We start from the raw sequence: 13,851 nt of genomic DNA, 5'->3' as shown, positions 1-13,851 counted from the left end.
AAAATTGAAGAGGCAGTCTTTAGGATACTGGGACAGAGGAAAAAAATGAAAAAAAAAAAAAGTAGGTTGCTGAAAAATGGGATATTTTTATTTGTTTATTCATTCATTCATTCATTCATTCATTCATTTTAAGATGACCGGTAAGGGGATCTTAACCCTTGACTTGGTGTTGTCAGCACCACGCTCTCCCAAGTGAGCCAACCGGCCATCCCTGTATAGGGATCCGAACCTGTGGCCTTGGTGTTATCAGCACCACACTCTCCCGAGTGAGCCACAGGCCGGCCCTAAAAATGTGATATTTTTAAAGGAGTACAATTTTTGCAGAGAGCAGAGGTGAAAATGTGTTCACTAACAGATATTTGAATTCAACGTGAAGGTGAGCTGCTCATGTAAAAATGTCTCCATTTGTCTGATTATGTGAGACTATAACACAGCTGCTAGATTAAGCTGGAGATACCCATTATCTTCATGACACCATACACTTAGTCTGTTCCCTATTTAGTCCACTAACTTCTCTTCTGCTCTCTTCTACCCTTGATTTAACAGACTATGAAAGGATGGGTATACAGTGATACAATTTTTGAATGGCACTGTAACAATCCTTCCTAAATAAAGATCATAGAATTAGATATTTTGATATCATATCCAGTACATATTTGATCGATTATTTTGAAATCAGAGACCAGGAAACATCAGAAATGAGGTCATTCCTGCTACGTATATAAACCCTGAAACTCTGGCCAGGTGGCATTACGTTACATTTCAAGCCCAGATCTAACCTTCCATTAAATCATTCCCTCCATAAAGATAATTTGGGAAGTAAAATGAAAATTATTTTAAGATGAATAGGATAAATTCGTGCTGAACTAGGGAGGTTAGTTCTGAGTACCTTCACATAACAAGCAACTAATTTCAAGTTTCCATTCCATACAACAGGACCAGACACCACACAGATTACCAGAAAATGACAGCTTGCTCTTTCCCATCGATAGTCCACTGGGCTGAAGACATGATGGTAAATTAATCACTTTTAAAGACGCACTGAATATGATGGCAATCGCAGCTCTTATCCAAAGAGCTCACGGAAACTCACTGAAACTTGCAACCAGGGATGCAACTAATATTCTGTGAAGAGCCCTCGCCAAACCATTGACTATAAGACTTTCAGCACACCCAACCATACCCAACCAGCTGCCGGGCTCCCATGACGAAAAGTGGCACCTATATTCACAACATATATCAATCGATCTATCAATTGATCGATATGTATACATACAGGAGTCTATCCTTATCCACATGAATGTGTTCCAAGACCCCAGTGGATGCCTGAAGCTGCAGATAGCATGAAACCCTATATACACTATTTTTCCTATACATACACACCTATGATAAATTTAACTTATAAATTAGGCACAGTAAGAAATTAACAGTGATAACTAATAATAAAATAGAACAATTATTACAATATGCCAGCATCATTACTCCTGCACTTTGGGGTCATTATTAAGTAAAATAAGGGTGACTTGGATACAAGTACTGCGATATCACGACAGTCGATCTTATAATTGACAGTCAATCCGATAACCGACAGTCGCTCTGATAACTAAGACAGCTACTAAGCAACTATCAGGCGAGTGGCCTCTACAGCGTGGAGATGCTGGACAAGGGAGTGACTCACATCCTGGGGACAGACAGAATGGGACAGCACATGATTTCATCACTCCATCCAGAACAGAGCACAATTTAAAACTTATGAATTGTTTATTTCTGTAATTTCCCATGTATATTTTCAGACTGCAGCTGACCACAGGTAATTGAAACAGTGGAAAGCAAAATCATGGCAAGTGGGGGTACTAGCGTAGCTGTCATTCCTGTGGCTGCCTATTGTGACATAAGGTACAAAAAGCATAAAAGCAGGACTTGGGATGGAAATGTAAGACTCTTATAATGAATACGTTTTTAAAAAGCTTTTTACCCTACATTAGTAGTTTATATCTGAAAAGTAAAGCTCTTCAAAAAAACAAAAATGAGCAGAAAAAAATTTTTAAGGACTTCCCCATTCCTAATTGATATTGCATTTTCTAATATATATTATAAAATAATATAAATTATTTTATATAAATATAAACTGACATCAGCAAAAATATGCCTTTTACTCAGTAAAGTTATGCTTAAATTCCTTAACTGTCTTTTAAAAAGTGCATTTATTATTTTCGCTATTCATTATTTTGGGGGTTTTAAATTCAGACTTTTCATTAAATGTGATGTTACAAAGTGAAATAGGTTAAACATTATATTAAGTCACAAAATAAAAATACAATCAAGAAATCCAGCTGTCAAGAACAAAAAATCTCATCATACAGTAGAATTGCTGTGATTTATTTGGGGAAGTGTTGCATATCTGAACAAACTTCCTCTCTACTGATCTCTAAATAATATCTAAGCTGTTGTATCTAAGTATATTTCTATGCAGAAGGCAGTAATCACAGAACATTTAAACCATCTCTGTCATTCAGTAAATGTGGAAGCTGAGGCATAAAAGAGTTAAGTGACTGGCTCAGACTCTATCAGGTATAAGAAGCTATCTTTTGTCAGCAAAGTGTACAACTCTCTAATTTACCCTAAAATGGTAGTAACTGGAGTCCTGCTGTAATTCTGCTGAGTACTATTTACCACATGCACTGACATACAAATGTCTAAGAAATAAAAATGTAAGCACAATCATAATATTTATTGTACAGCACTATCGACATTTTGGGTCAAATAACTCTCTGTTGTGCGTCACTGTCCTGTACATTACAGAACGTTTAGCAGCATCCCTGGCCTCTACCCACCAGAGGCCAGGAGCACACCCACAAGTGTGACAACCAAAAATATTTCCAGACATTGCCAACCACTGGTCTAATCACTGGGAAGAAAATTGCTGAATTAGACATTTTTTAAGTTAAATAAATTTATCATTTCATCATAATCATTTTGGAAGCTCTCAGAATTTTCTACTTACAACTCTGACCCTAAACAATGTGCAATCAGACTCACTGGAGTTGTCTCGAAGTGTTATATCTCCAGTTTACAGGTTGTACCAATTATAGGACGTCATGTAAATAATGGCATGGGACTCAGTAATAATCAACTTAAACAAACACTTTTGAAAACGAATCTTAAAAACTAAGGATGCAACCAATGTACTTATTTTGATTCTCACACAGATTCACAACTGATATTTTAGATTTGCCATAAAATTTAGCTGGGTGCCTTTTGTGAATCCTTTAGAGTTTTTTCTGATATTGTTTCATGTTATAAAATATTAAATTCTCTCCATGTTTCACTTGCCTTCATAAGTATGAGCCCTTATTTTATTCACTGAGAATATTCTCCAGGATAAACTCTACAATGTTTAGATGGCTGGGACATAAGTTTCTGCAATCTTATTCCTTCTTTCTCTCCTCCTCCCTCACTCTTTTTGGTCCTTTTATTTTCTTCACAACATGGAACACTGCAGAAGGGAATCAGGCATTATTGAACTTTTGGTTTTAATGGGTTTTTTAAATGATTGCTGCTAATATCTTTCAATGTTCTTTGCTTTTCATGCTGACCTTCAACAAATTTTCTGATGTTCTGAGCAAGAGTCCGGACACTGCTTGGAAGATTCCAAGGATCTTGCTTGATGTGAAGTCTTAACCTTTTTGGACAACTCAGCTTTTGTTCCATTTCCTGTTGAAATTCTAAATAAATACAGAAAAATCTCTCTTAAGTATCAACAAATTTCCAAACAATTGTAGGCTTCAGAATCTTCTTTCTTTCTTCGCTGTTGTCCTAGAATATTACCATGATGGTTTTCTTCAGCTATATCACAATAGAAAACTCATTAAATCTAAAGAGTCAAACTTTAATGTTATTTTCCTAGAAATGTTTAAATAAGGAAGAAAATTTAGATGAAAACTCTACTTTCAATATCCTAAACTAGATGCCAGAAAGTGGCCACTCTATATCCTGTTCTCTTTGCCGACTCACATTCCCCAAACACCTGCCCCACTACTGGGTTATAACCAAGTAGGCATTATGATTGGTTTCGGCAAAAGCAGCTTAACACTTACATATCTTAAATTAACTAATTTTCATTCAGCCTGACTCTATTTTAAACTTTCAAGGAAATCTAAAAAGTCTTATACTGACTTTTTTACATATTCATATATTATCAACATAGAAGTAGTAGTCAGTGGATTATGAAACATGAACAACTAGAATCTTTCTTCTTATATGATGGTTTTGCTTCATGATTATATTATCTGCCACCTTTTGTTTCCCAATTGCCTCTACTAGTTATTTTTTAAACCTTACCTTGTAACCCTCGACCTGGAGTGAGATACTTGGTTTGATCAAAGGCCCTCACAACAGCTTGCCCTTTTAGAAGATTGGTAATCGAGTCCACCTATAAGTAGCAGAGATTTCCGAGAGTTATATACTTCTGATAATACGTAATATAAATTTCTAAGAGTAAATCTTGCAAAGTATTTTTTCTTAAAGCAACAATTATTTTTGAAACCTCGTGATGCTTGTGAAATCTATCTTTATATAAAATATTGAAATAAACTCACCTGATAACATTTGCAAAAACATCTCTTATTATTTTACCATATATTAATACCCAATATAAATTCACTTCACAGAAGAAAGTAAAAGCTCTAGAGTTATTTTTAAAAATAATACTTAAAAGTGACTGGAATCCTTTTCAAAGTGGCAAAAGCTTCTACACTACAAATTTTGGTTACATTTATACATTTTAAAAAGATTCAAAACACTAACGTGAGCACCAAGACAATCTTGTACTTTTTGAAATAGTGAAAGGCTGATTAATGGACACAAAAGTACAGTGAGATGGGAATAATAAGCCCGACTGGTGTATAGCTGACCCGGAAATCTATAATTAATAATGATTTACTGCATGTAACCAAACGATTAGAAGAGAGGAGATCAAATGTGCATATCACAAAGAAATGATTAAGTTTTGCGATGATGAATAGACTAATTACCCTGAATAGATCAGCACACATTGTATGTATGTGCTGAAATCTACTCTGTACCCCATAAATATGTATGATCAATACGATTCAATAAAAAAATCTAAGAAAGAAATAATGTTGAGCCAGAATGTCATAAAGTATTCTGAAAACCCACACAAAAAAACAAATAATAAAAAGGATAACTCCTATGTGTATAACTACAATTTTCCAAGGACTGTAAAACAATTGATATTCACAAAAATCCTTTGGGTCAGCTGGCTGAAGGAATCTTTACTCCCATTTTAAATTGCAGAAATTGAGGTAAAGGCAGTGGAGGGACAGACTGAGGCCTTTCCACTCTGACTTTGAGCTCTTTTTACTATGTACAAAAAGAGAGACAATTTAGTGTGTGGAAGAAAAGACCCACAACTGCCCCCATGGTACCTGGCTGAAAAGATGTTCAAGGCAACTATGTATCTTGTCCTGTTTATCATGAGAAATTCGAACACTTAGGGGAAATTCATCACCTAGATGTTAAAAAGACAAAACAAAAATCATCCGCCTTATGTTTAACATTCCATAATATTTTAATATCAAATAAAATTTTAAAACTAAGAATGAGTTCAGAAAAAGAATTCGAAAATATTTAATAGCTCCTGGGCCATCAGATTATTGTTCTTTCTGAATCAGGTGAAAGCAGAGTGCCTCACAGATAGGATACTTCTGAGGACATGTCAGTATCTCATGTCAATGATTCTTTCAAACGGTGTGTTTTTCTAATGGTTGAAGAATGTGAAACTGCATATTAAAAAATTAAGCTTTGTCCTAATTGGATGAAAAGTCTCTGTTCTTAACACACACACACATGCACACACACACACACACGCACACACGAGGATACATAAGAAATTTACATAAATCAGTGTTTTTCTCATCCCCCAGCTCCACATCACCACATGTAAGCTTGCTCAAGTGCACCTGCTGTTATCAAAAGGCCTTAGATTCAAACTCCTCATCTCCCCACCTAAATCAACAATGCCTAATGCTCTTAGTAAAACTTATTTCCTGTGAACCCATAATCCTTCATAGTACCATAGAAAGATTATAGAACATGTATTAAGAGAAAAATTAGCTTCCATCTTTCACCTCTCTTTAGTTCACTCGCTTTCTGATGGGACTGAGAAATTGACTTGATCAAGCACATAGAACTAAAATGCCATGTGTGTGGCCACCGAGAATGAGTGATAAAAGGTAAAAATGCACACGGATCAAAGAAATTAATTCCAAAAAGGTATCTCCAATAGGACTAACATCACAAAGTACGCACACCTTCCCCATACACACCTGAGTCCATTTCATCACTGTGAAAATAGGAGCTGCACTGGCTGCTGCAAATGCTGGTGAAGGAAGCAATAGAGTTCCTGTTGCTGTTGCAGTCACTGAAAAGAATAAGTTACATGTCACTTTCAGAGTATGTTTGCCCAAGTTTCCCTAAAACATCTTATTACATAAACTATGCCAGTTATATTTATTAATAAGTTTTATAGAAAACTGAGAAAGATAAACTTCTTTAACTCAGTTAATCTTACTTTTTAAAAAAATATGTATTTTGAATTCATTCCTATTTCAAAACTTCTTGTCCTATAATCTAATCCTAAATAATTTTTTTAAATGTGTAGTTATAAAACTAGGAGTCAAACTAAACTTAAAATCCTTCATGATCTATTTGATGGCACATGCCTATAGTTAGATAACTTGCTAATAGAGACAAAGTCCTGTTTCATGATTTCTGCTTTCCAACTCATTCTGGAAGTTCAAATTTATAACTTACTGACTACACCCTAAGTTCCCTCAGGGAGAACTGGTACCTTATCTGTCTCTACGTTTGAGCTCAGCACAGGTTAGGGCTCAAAGATGACAAATATCCAAGGATAGAATGTTTAAAATGTTTGTGTGTGAATATGGACATATTCCACATTTCAGAAATTGTGCAGGAGATAAATTTTTTTTTCCCCTCAGAATAAGTGTAGAGAAAGTGAAGGAAAATGATCAGGGCTCCTCAGATGTTCAGAATCTTGCCAAGCATTTGATGTAAATATGCATGTGTGCCCAGGTATTCCTTGGCTATTGTCTGATATAGATACACATGGGCACCTAGGTGTTCCTGGCTTGTCTGAATTGCACCCAGGTGTCCTGGGTTATCAGACTTAAGTATAAAGGATGAGCGGCTCTGATCCACAGGGCACCCCCACCTCAGGGATGCCCAGGGTGGGGGTGGATGGGGAGGCCACTACTGCTGCTGGAGGTTGTTGCTCCAAGCTGCTGCTGCCAGAGCCCCCAGGACCCTCCAGGAGGCCACCGCTGCTGTTGTTGGGGACTGCTGCTGCTGCTGCTGCTGCTGCTGAGGACTGAGCTTGTGTTGTCTGCCAATGGCTCCCGGGATCTTTCCCAACTACCTAGCTTGTGAACCTAAGTGTGAGGGGTCTGGTGACCCAGCCAGGCATGTAAGGGGTCTGTGACCCATTCTGTACAATGGCTTTGAAGGATCCATGGGCCTTAGCCCTAGCAATACAATTGGCTATGTCAGCAGGATTCCAACAATTGCCCAAGCCCTGCAATAAGTAAAAAGGATTTATTTAACTTTAAATTTATATTTTAAATTTCTATCTTGACCAAGAGGGACACTGTGAGAGTAATTTTAATTATCTGATAACTAAAACTTGAGGTAAGAACATATTTTTAGATACATAATTTCCCACTAGAGAAAATCCACAGATTCCTATTAAAGAGCATGTTGGTATCCTTAGAAGCTGAAAGTAAATGAAATGGTAAAAGTGGTTAATCTGGTGATGTATTATTAAGCTGTGATATATTATTAAGTCTTTAAGAATTAACTCTATGTAGCCGTTAAAGCCCTTTCTGGAAACATAGAAATTGGGATGGTAGAGTGGTTAAGAGCAAAACTGTGAAGCAAGACCACCTGGTCTCTTGGGTAAATGATGCAGCTCCTGTGAGCCTCAGTTTCCTCATACGGAAAATGGAGTTACTACCAGAACCTGCCACATAAGGTTGTTAGCTATTAGTTTGTGATAGACGTCTCTGATGAGGATAACTTTGATTTAATTAATATTTACACAATATCTTTTCAGGGTGAAACACTGTGTAATAAACAAGTGTGAATAAGACAGTTTTTGCCTTCAGTGAATGTAAATGAAACAGGAGATGTTGAAACCGCACACACAGCATACGTGGCTAGTTATGACAGTTCTCAGTGAGGTTTCAGGTGATACAAACATTCAAGGAAGAAGAAGCACTTTTCAATTAAGAGAAGTTCATTAGGTAGTTCATCTGGTAGGAAGATGACACAGATAGTGGGGGGAAGGTGCTATGGGCTGAATTGTGTCCCCCAAAACTGATACACCGAAGTCTAACCCCAGTGTCTCAGAATGTTACCTTATTTAGAGATAGGGTCTTTACAGAGGTAATCAAGTTAAAATGAGGGTGTTAGGGTGAGTCCTTAATTAAATATGGCTGGTGTCCTTATAAGGAGAAAAAAAGTGGACACAAAGACACTTATACAGGTAAGATGATGGGAAGAGACATGGAGAGAAAATGGCCACTTTCATGCCAAGTAGAGAGGCCTGGAACAGACCCTTCCTCACAGCCCTCAGAACCAACTTAGCCGACACCGTGGTTCCGGATTTCCGGCCTCCAGAAGTGTGTGATAATAAATTTCTGCCACTTAAGCCATCTAGTTTGTGATGCAGTGTTACAGCAGCCCTAGAAAGCTAATACAGAAGGCATCCAATAGAAGAAAAACATAAAGCTGGTCATGGAGGTGGAAAGTGAAGTTACTCCAATTAGCTAGGAACATGGAATACAAAAGAAAGGGGAGAAACAGGACAAAAATAACTCCTATTCACTCCCCAATAAACCAATGATCAGAAACAGATATTTGAAAACAATGCTCATATAGGCACAATTTTCTTAGGTCCACACAACTGGAGAATAAAAATGCTTTTTCCCAGTCATTCAAATTATAAAAGGAGAGAATTTAAAAGATTATGTTGTCCCATTATGCTTTATCTGGGGTTGGTAATAACAGGTGATTGTTTTGAGACAGCAAGAAACAAAACCAGGAATCAAAAAAATTTGTCAAGACCTCGAAGGAAAATACAGAATCATATTTGACTCTGTTGATCAAATGAGTTTGAGGAATTAATGAGTTACCTGTAAGAGTCTCTGTTGCTGATGGTGTCATGACCTGAATCTTCCTGCTCATCTCCTGCTACATTAAAACAGACTCGTTTGCTGTTTCTTTCTCCCCTCTCATTGTCACTGTCTGTTGGTATTATGCATTCTGATGTCTTACGTTCCAATTTAGGAGAATATGTTATCAAAGACAGAAGGCTGCAATGTGATATTAAAAAAAAATTAAATGCATGTTTTCAAAGTGGCTGCTACAGATAACTACCTTATTCGTTTAATATGATAGGCTTACAGATATTTCCAGAGTGCTTCTGTGTTTCACATAACATAAATACTCTATTGAATAAAAAGCATGTCACAGGAAGCTGGTTTCTTCTTCTCAGAGTCAATAATAGAAACAGCACACAACTGAGAACAGAAAGCGGTATTCGAATTCAGGTTCTGCCACTTATTAGCTTTGTTATAATAACAAAGCTATGATAGTTCTCTTTGACAGTTCTCAGATGGGGATGAGAATAACTAGCCCCCACGAGTGCTGTGAGAATAAAATAAGAACATATTCCTGCAGAACGAGTATCATGCCTCTCCCCTGCCATTTCCACCACCACCACCATACGGAAACTACCTGGGAAATTTTAAAGTGCTAACCAAATATTAAGCCCAAACACTTAGTATACTTTAATATCCTCCCTGGCTCACCCTCACATACTAAAACCCCACCTGCCTTGGGTCTCTCACAGGCTTTCTCTATTGATTGTATTGTCAATTGCTCCTCACTGTACACACAGCAGTCCTGGCCTTACTGATTGTGGGACTCTAATCAGAGTCACATCCGAGGACAAATCAAAAGCTCTTCTACTTGGCTCAAGGCTAGAACACCACATTCAGCCTGAATTGGCATAAAATCTGATGAAGACTTTGAGTGGTTACTGATGTCACCACTTTAGGCTTGAATGTTTGGCTGTAGAATGCTTCTGGTAGCTCAAAATTAGGCAAAAATGGAACTGGTCTTTATTATTAAACAGTGTGCTATAAAACTTGCAAAATGAATTAAACCATATCTAAACAAGGGGCCCACACATGGCTTCTCAAGCCAACAATCTCTTCTCATTTACTAAATAACTATGCCACTCATTTCCAATCCATAGCACATATCCTGACATTCATTTTTTCCTAGCAATGAAATATTTATTTTATTTCAAAATTATGAAAATATCTTATACTTCATACATATCCCATAATGTCAAACCTGTTAAATGATTTCACTAATTAATTAAACACATTTATTGCTCTATGCATTGTTGTTGGTGCTGTGGATAGAGCAGTTAATTAAAATGTACAAAACCCCCGACCTTCTCAGAGCTTAAATCCTTCTGGAAGGAGACAATAAATAAGTAAACTTCATAGTCTATCAAATGGGACAAATATTAAAGAGAAAACTAAAGAAGAGAAGGAAGCACAGAGCTGCAATTTCACATAACATAGCCAGGTAAGGTCTCACTGTGAGGTGACATTTGAACAATATTTTGGCATTTGATAGCTTCTAGAGACCAGTGAAAGTTGGAGGATCTATATCACATTGCTCAAGGCCCTGTGAACATTTTCAATAACTGAAAGCTTTGGATTATTATTATTATTATTACTTTTATGTCATGTAAGACAGATTGTGTATTTATTCACCCCCTCCACCCAAAAGATTAAAACATTAGACTCACTCCAATTACTCAAGTTCCATTCAGCACAGACAGATGAACTCTGAATACCAAAGAGGAAAGATATGCAGGAGTTCTCACTTGGCAAAGAGTCCTCCGTGTTTATGCATCTTTTAAATAGAAATCATGGCACTAAGCAGAAACATTTTTTTCAAAGTTATATGAATTGTATTCACATATTTGCTTTTCATTTTAAACAGCTGCAATCAAGTTTACACTGACCCCGTGGGAATAAGTGTTAGGCTTACCAACACATGATTTAAAAAAACATGTTTCTGATACCCTGTGTTTGCTTAAAGTTTCTAGATTTTGAAAAGCAGCGCTAAGACATCAAACTATAATATTTTATTTGTGCATGCAGAAACATGTTCCTTTGCTTTTCTCCATATACAATATTAAGCTGCCTACTAAAGGGCCATTAAATAAAATCCTGAGCAACGTGCCCTTCCAGATCAATCTCCTTCTAATGTTGATTAATATAGATTTTTGAACACAGTATATTGCATTTACTTGTGTGGTTTTAAATATCATCATCATCATCATCGTCATTATCATAGCTAACATTTGTTGAGCTTTTAGGCCAATCACTATGTTAAGTACTTAACAGGTATTAATTCATTTAATCCCTGGAACCACCTTATGAGGTAGGTGATTTAGTATTATTATTATTATCCCCATTTTATTAATATCCCCATTTGGGGGGAGTAGGGTGGTCACTGGTACTGTTCGCCACATCCCAGTTCTGCTGGGCACATGGCTGGGTGGCATCCCTAACCCCCTGAGGATAGGCGTGGTCAAGTGACTTGCTTAGCCAATGCAATGTGAGTGGACATGACATGGGCCACTTCTAGGTTGAAGCCTCTAAGCCAGGGGGCAATTTGCCTCATCTCCTGCTCAGTGCTGTGACAGTCAGAGATGGAGCTGATGGTGGCTCTGTCAGCCTGTGACTCGAAATGAGGACAATGTGGAGCAGAGACCACGTGACCCAAGATGGACATGTGGAATGAGCAAGAAAGAAAACTTTCTTGTTTTAAGTCTGTGAGACTTTAGAGTTTTTGTTAACAGTGAATGGGGTAAAAAACAGGTATTGTATAGAAACTAGGCAACATCTAGAGAAGTATGGCACGTGTAACGGGGGCAGAGGAGCATCTACTTTCTACCAGGGGACTAGACCTAGCCTCTCTACGGATCTACCATTAACCTGCCACTTGAGTACCCAGGAGGCCAGCCACATAGACCTCAGAGGCAGAGCCAACTAGACACTCTATAGTGGGACTGAGTTTGTCATTTTCCAGGAAGAGAAAGTGGTTAGTGCAGCTGGAGCCCAGAGAGATGAGTTTGGAGAGGTAGACAGGGGCAGACTGTGTAGGATCTTGCAGGCCACAATAATGCACTTGATATCACCTTAGTTGCAAAGTACTGCCATTAGATGGTTCTCAGCAGGGGACTAGCACACTTCACCTTTACAGATCTCTCTGGCATCTGCTGAACATAGAATGTATCAGACAGAGGCACAGCTTGGAAACTCCTATGGAGGTTTTACTGAGGGATGATGACCCATCTACAATGGTAAATGTGATACATTCTAGGGTACAACTTACAGAACCCGATGAGGTATTGGAGGTGGAGGGGAAGGACAGAGAAGAATCAGAGATGATGTCTGGATTCTGGCTTGATGAACTGAAGAGATGGGGAATACTTTACTGAGAAGGGGAAGACCTTAGTGGAGGAGAGGTGAAATAGATCTGAGTATGAGAAAATATATAATTCAATTCTGGAAACATGATTTTGAGGTGTCCCAGTGTCATAACCCAAATCACAGAGGGACTATGAGAATGAAATAAGTTATATAATAGTATAACCATGCCTGGCACATAAACACCTACAATAAATGTTGTTTTCTGTAAGAAGCTATGCCCTCTTTTTGTACATTTACCAGCAAAATGCTTGGGGGAAGATTAAAGATAATTCCACCACCAGCACCACCATTCCTGTCTATAACCCCCAGGTCACTCACTAACTGTCCCATAGCACAGCTTGCTCATCACGCAGTCCTGGGGCATCTGGCAGCTGCAAAGTGAAGTCTGTTTTCAAATTTCCTATCTTCACTAGCCCCCAATACTCTTCATTCATTTCCTCCCTGTGAGAATATACGATTCCTCTATTTTAAAATCCCATCAAAGTTTTGGACTATCCAGGATATATTTTTCCTTTTAGTTATTTCTAGTATCTAAGTGTCATTAACCAGAAAATAACCCATTAAAGGGCAAAAGTATTTAGCTTCCCAAAGTGAAACGGAATCATGAAGCCTTGATTAAATTCATAACATCATCTTATCTCATGTTACTAGACAGAAAATTCATTTCTAATTCCATCTTTGGATCTAAGTAGGAGGATTTAGTGAAATACCTATGTGTTCAAGAAAATTTTATTTCTAGCAGAAGTGTTCCCAAGTGACACGGTAACCAGACTTTATGATAAGACAAGTTCAATACCAGCCCCTTTTACAGGAATGAATTTCTAGTAAGGCTAGCAATGATGAGGTGTTATAAGGCAATTTCTCTTAAAATTTGGCAATACATTTGAGCTTTTCTCCCCTGCAAAGACATCTCTGTCTGATTAATTACTACATAGTAAGAAAATTGTTTAGTAACTAGTTTTTTAAATAATTTGCTAAGCTTGACTATACTGCAGCATCTCTGAATACTAAGAGCAATGGGAAATACAGACACTTGGCCAACTGTGCTGTTTTAAGGTGATTATATTGCATACTGAATCACATGGAAATATTTATATTTAGAATTTAATTATGTGACGTACACAGAAAAGACCACGTTAGTTTCTCTAATCATTTGCTCATTTCATCACTTTTCCAATAAAAATACACAGTTGGGTAAAGGCTTTTAGAATAACAGAGTACAGAAATT

The 13,851-nt window shown here is 37.4% G+C and overlaps 1 protein-coding gene across 1 annotated transcript in view; it reads right to left on the bottom strand.

The window, feature by feature from the left end:
• The window catches only part of LOC103609750 (phosphatidylinositol 3,4,5-trisphosphate-dependent Rac exchanger 2 protein-like), a gene marked incomplete at its 3' end in the record, with an annotated part of 52,902 nt that extends 39,845 nt beyond the window's left edge, over positions 1-13,057 (bottom strand). The window contains exons 1-6 of the mRNA XM_008594040.1: positions 12,942-13,057; positions 9,234-9,413; positions 6,348-6,442; positions 5,448-5,530; positions 4,342-4,432; positions 3,597-3,725 (exon numbers count right to left, since the gene is read on the bottom strand). Of these exons, the coding sequence (XP_008592262.1) occupies positions 3,597-3,725; positions 4,342-4,432; positions 5,448-5,530; positions 6,348-6,442; positions 9,234-9,413; positions 12,942-13,057 (694 nt within the window). The remainder of the gene's footprint in view (positions 1-3,596; positions 3,726-4,341; positions 4,433-5,447; positions 5,531-6,347; positions 6,443-9,233; positions 9,414-12,941) is intronic.
• Positions 13,058-13,851: the final 794 nt, after the last annotated feature.

The sequence above is a fragment of the Galeopterus variegatus genome, unplaced genomic scaffold, assembly GCF_000696425.1.
Source record: "Galeopterus variegatus unplaced genomic scaffold, G_variegatus-3.0.2 Scaffold10044, whole genome shotgun sequence".
Taxonomy (NCBI): Eukaryota; Metazoa; Chordata; class Mammalia; order Dermoptera; family Cynocephalidae; genus Galeopterus; species Galeopterus variegatus.
Note: the sequence above shows the minus strand (reverse complement) of the source record. Positions and strands in the feature narration are given on the sequence as shown.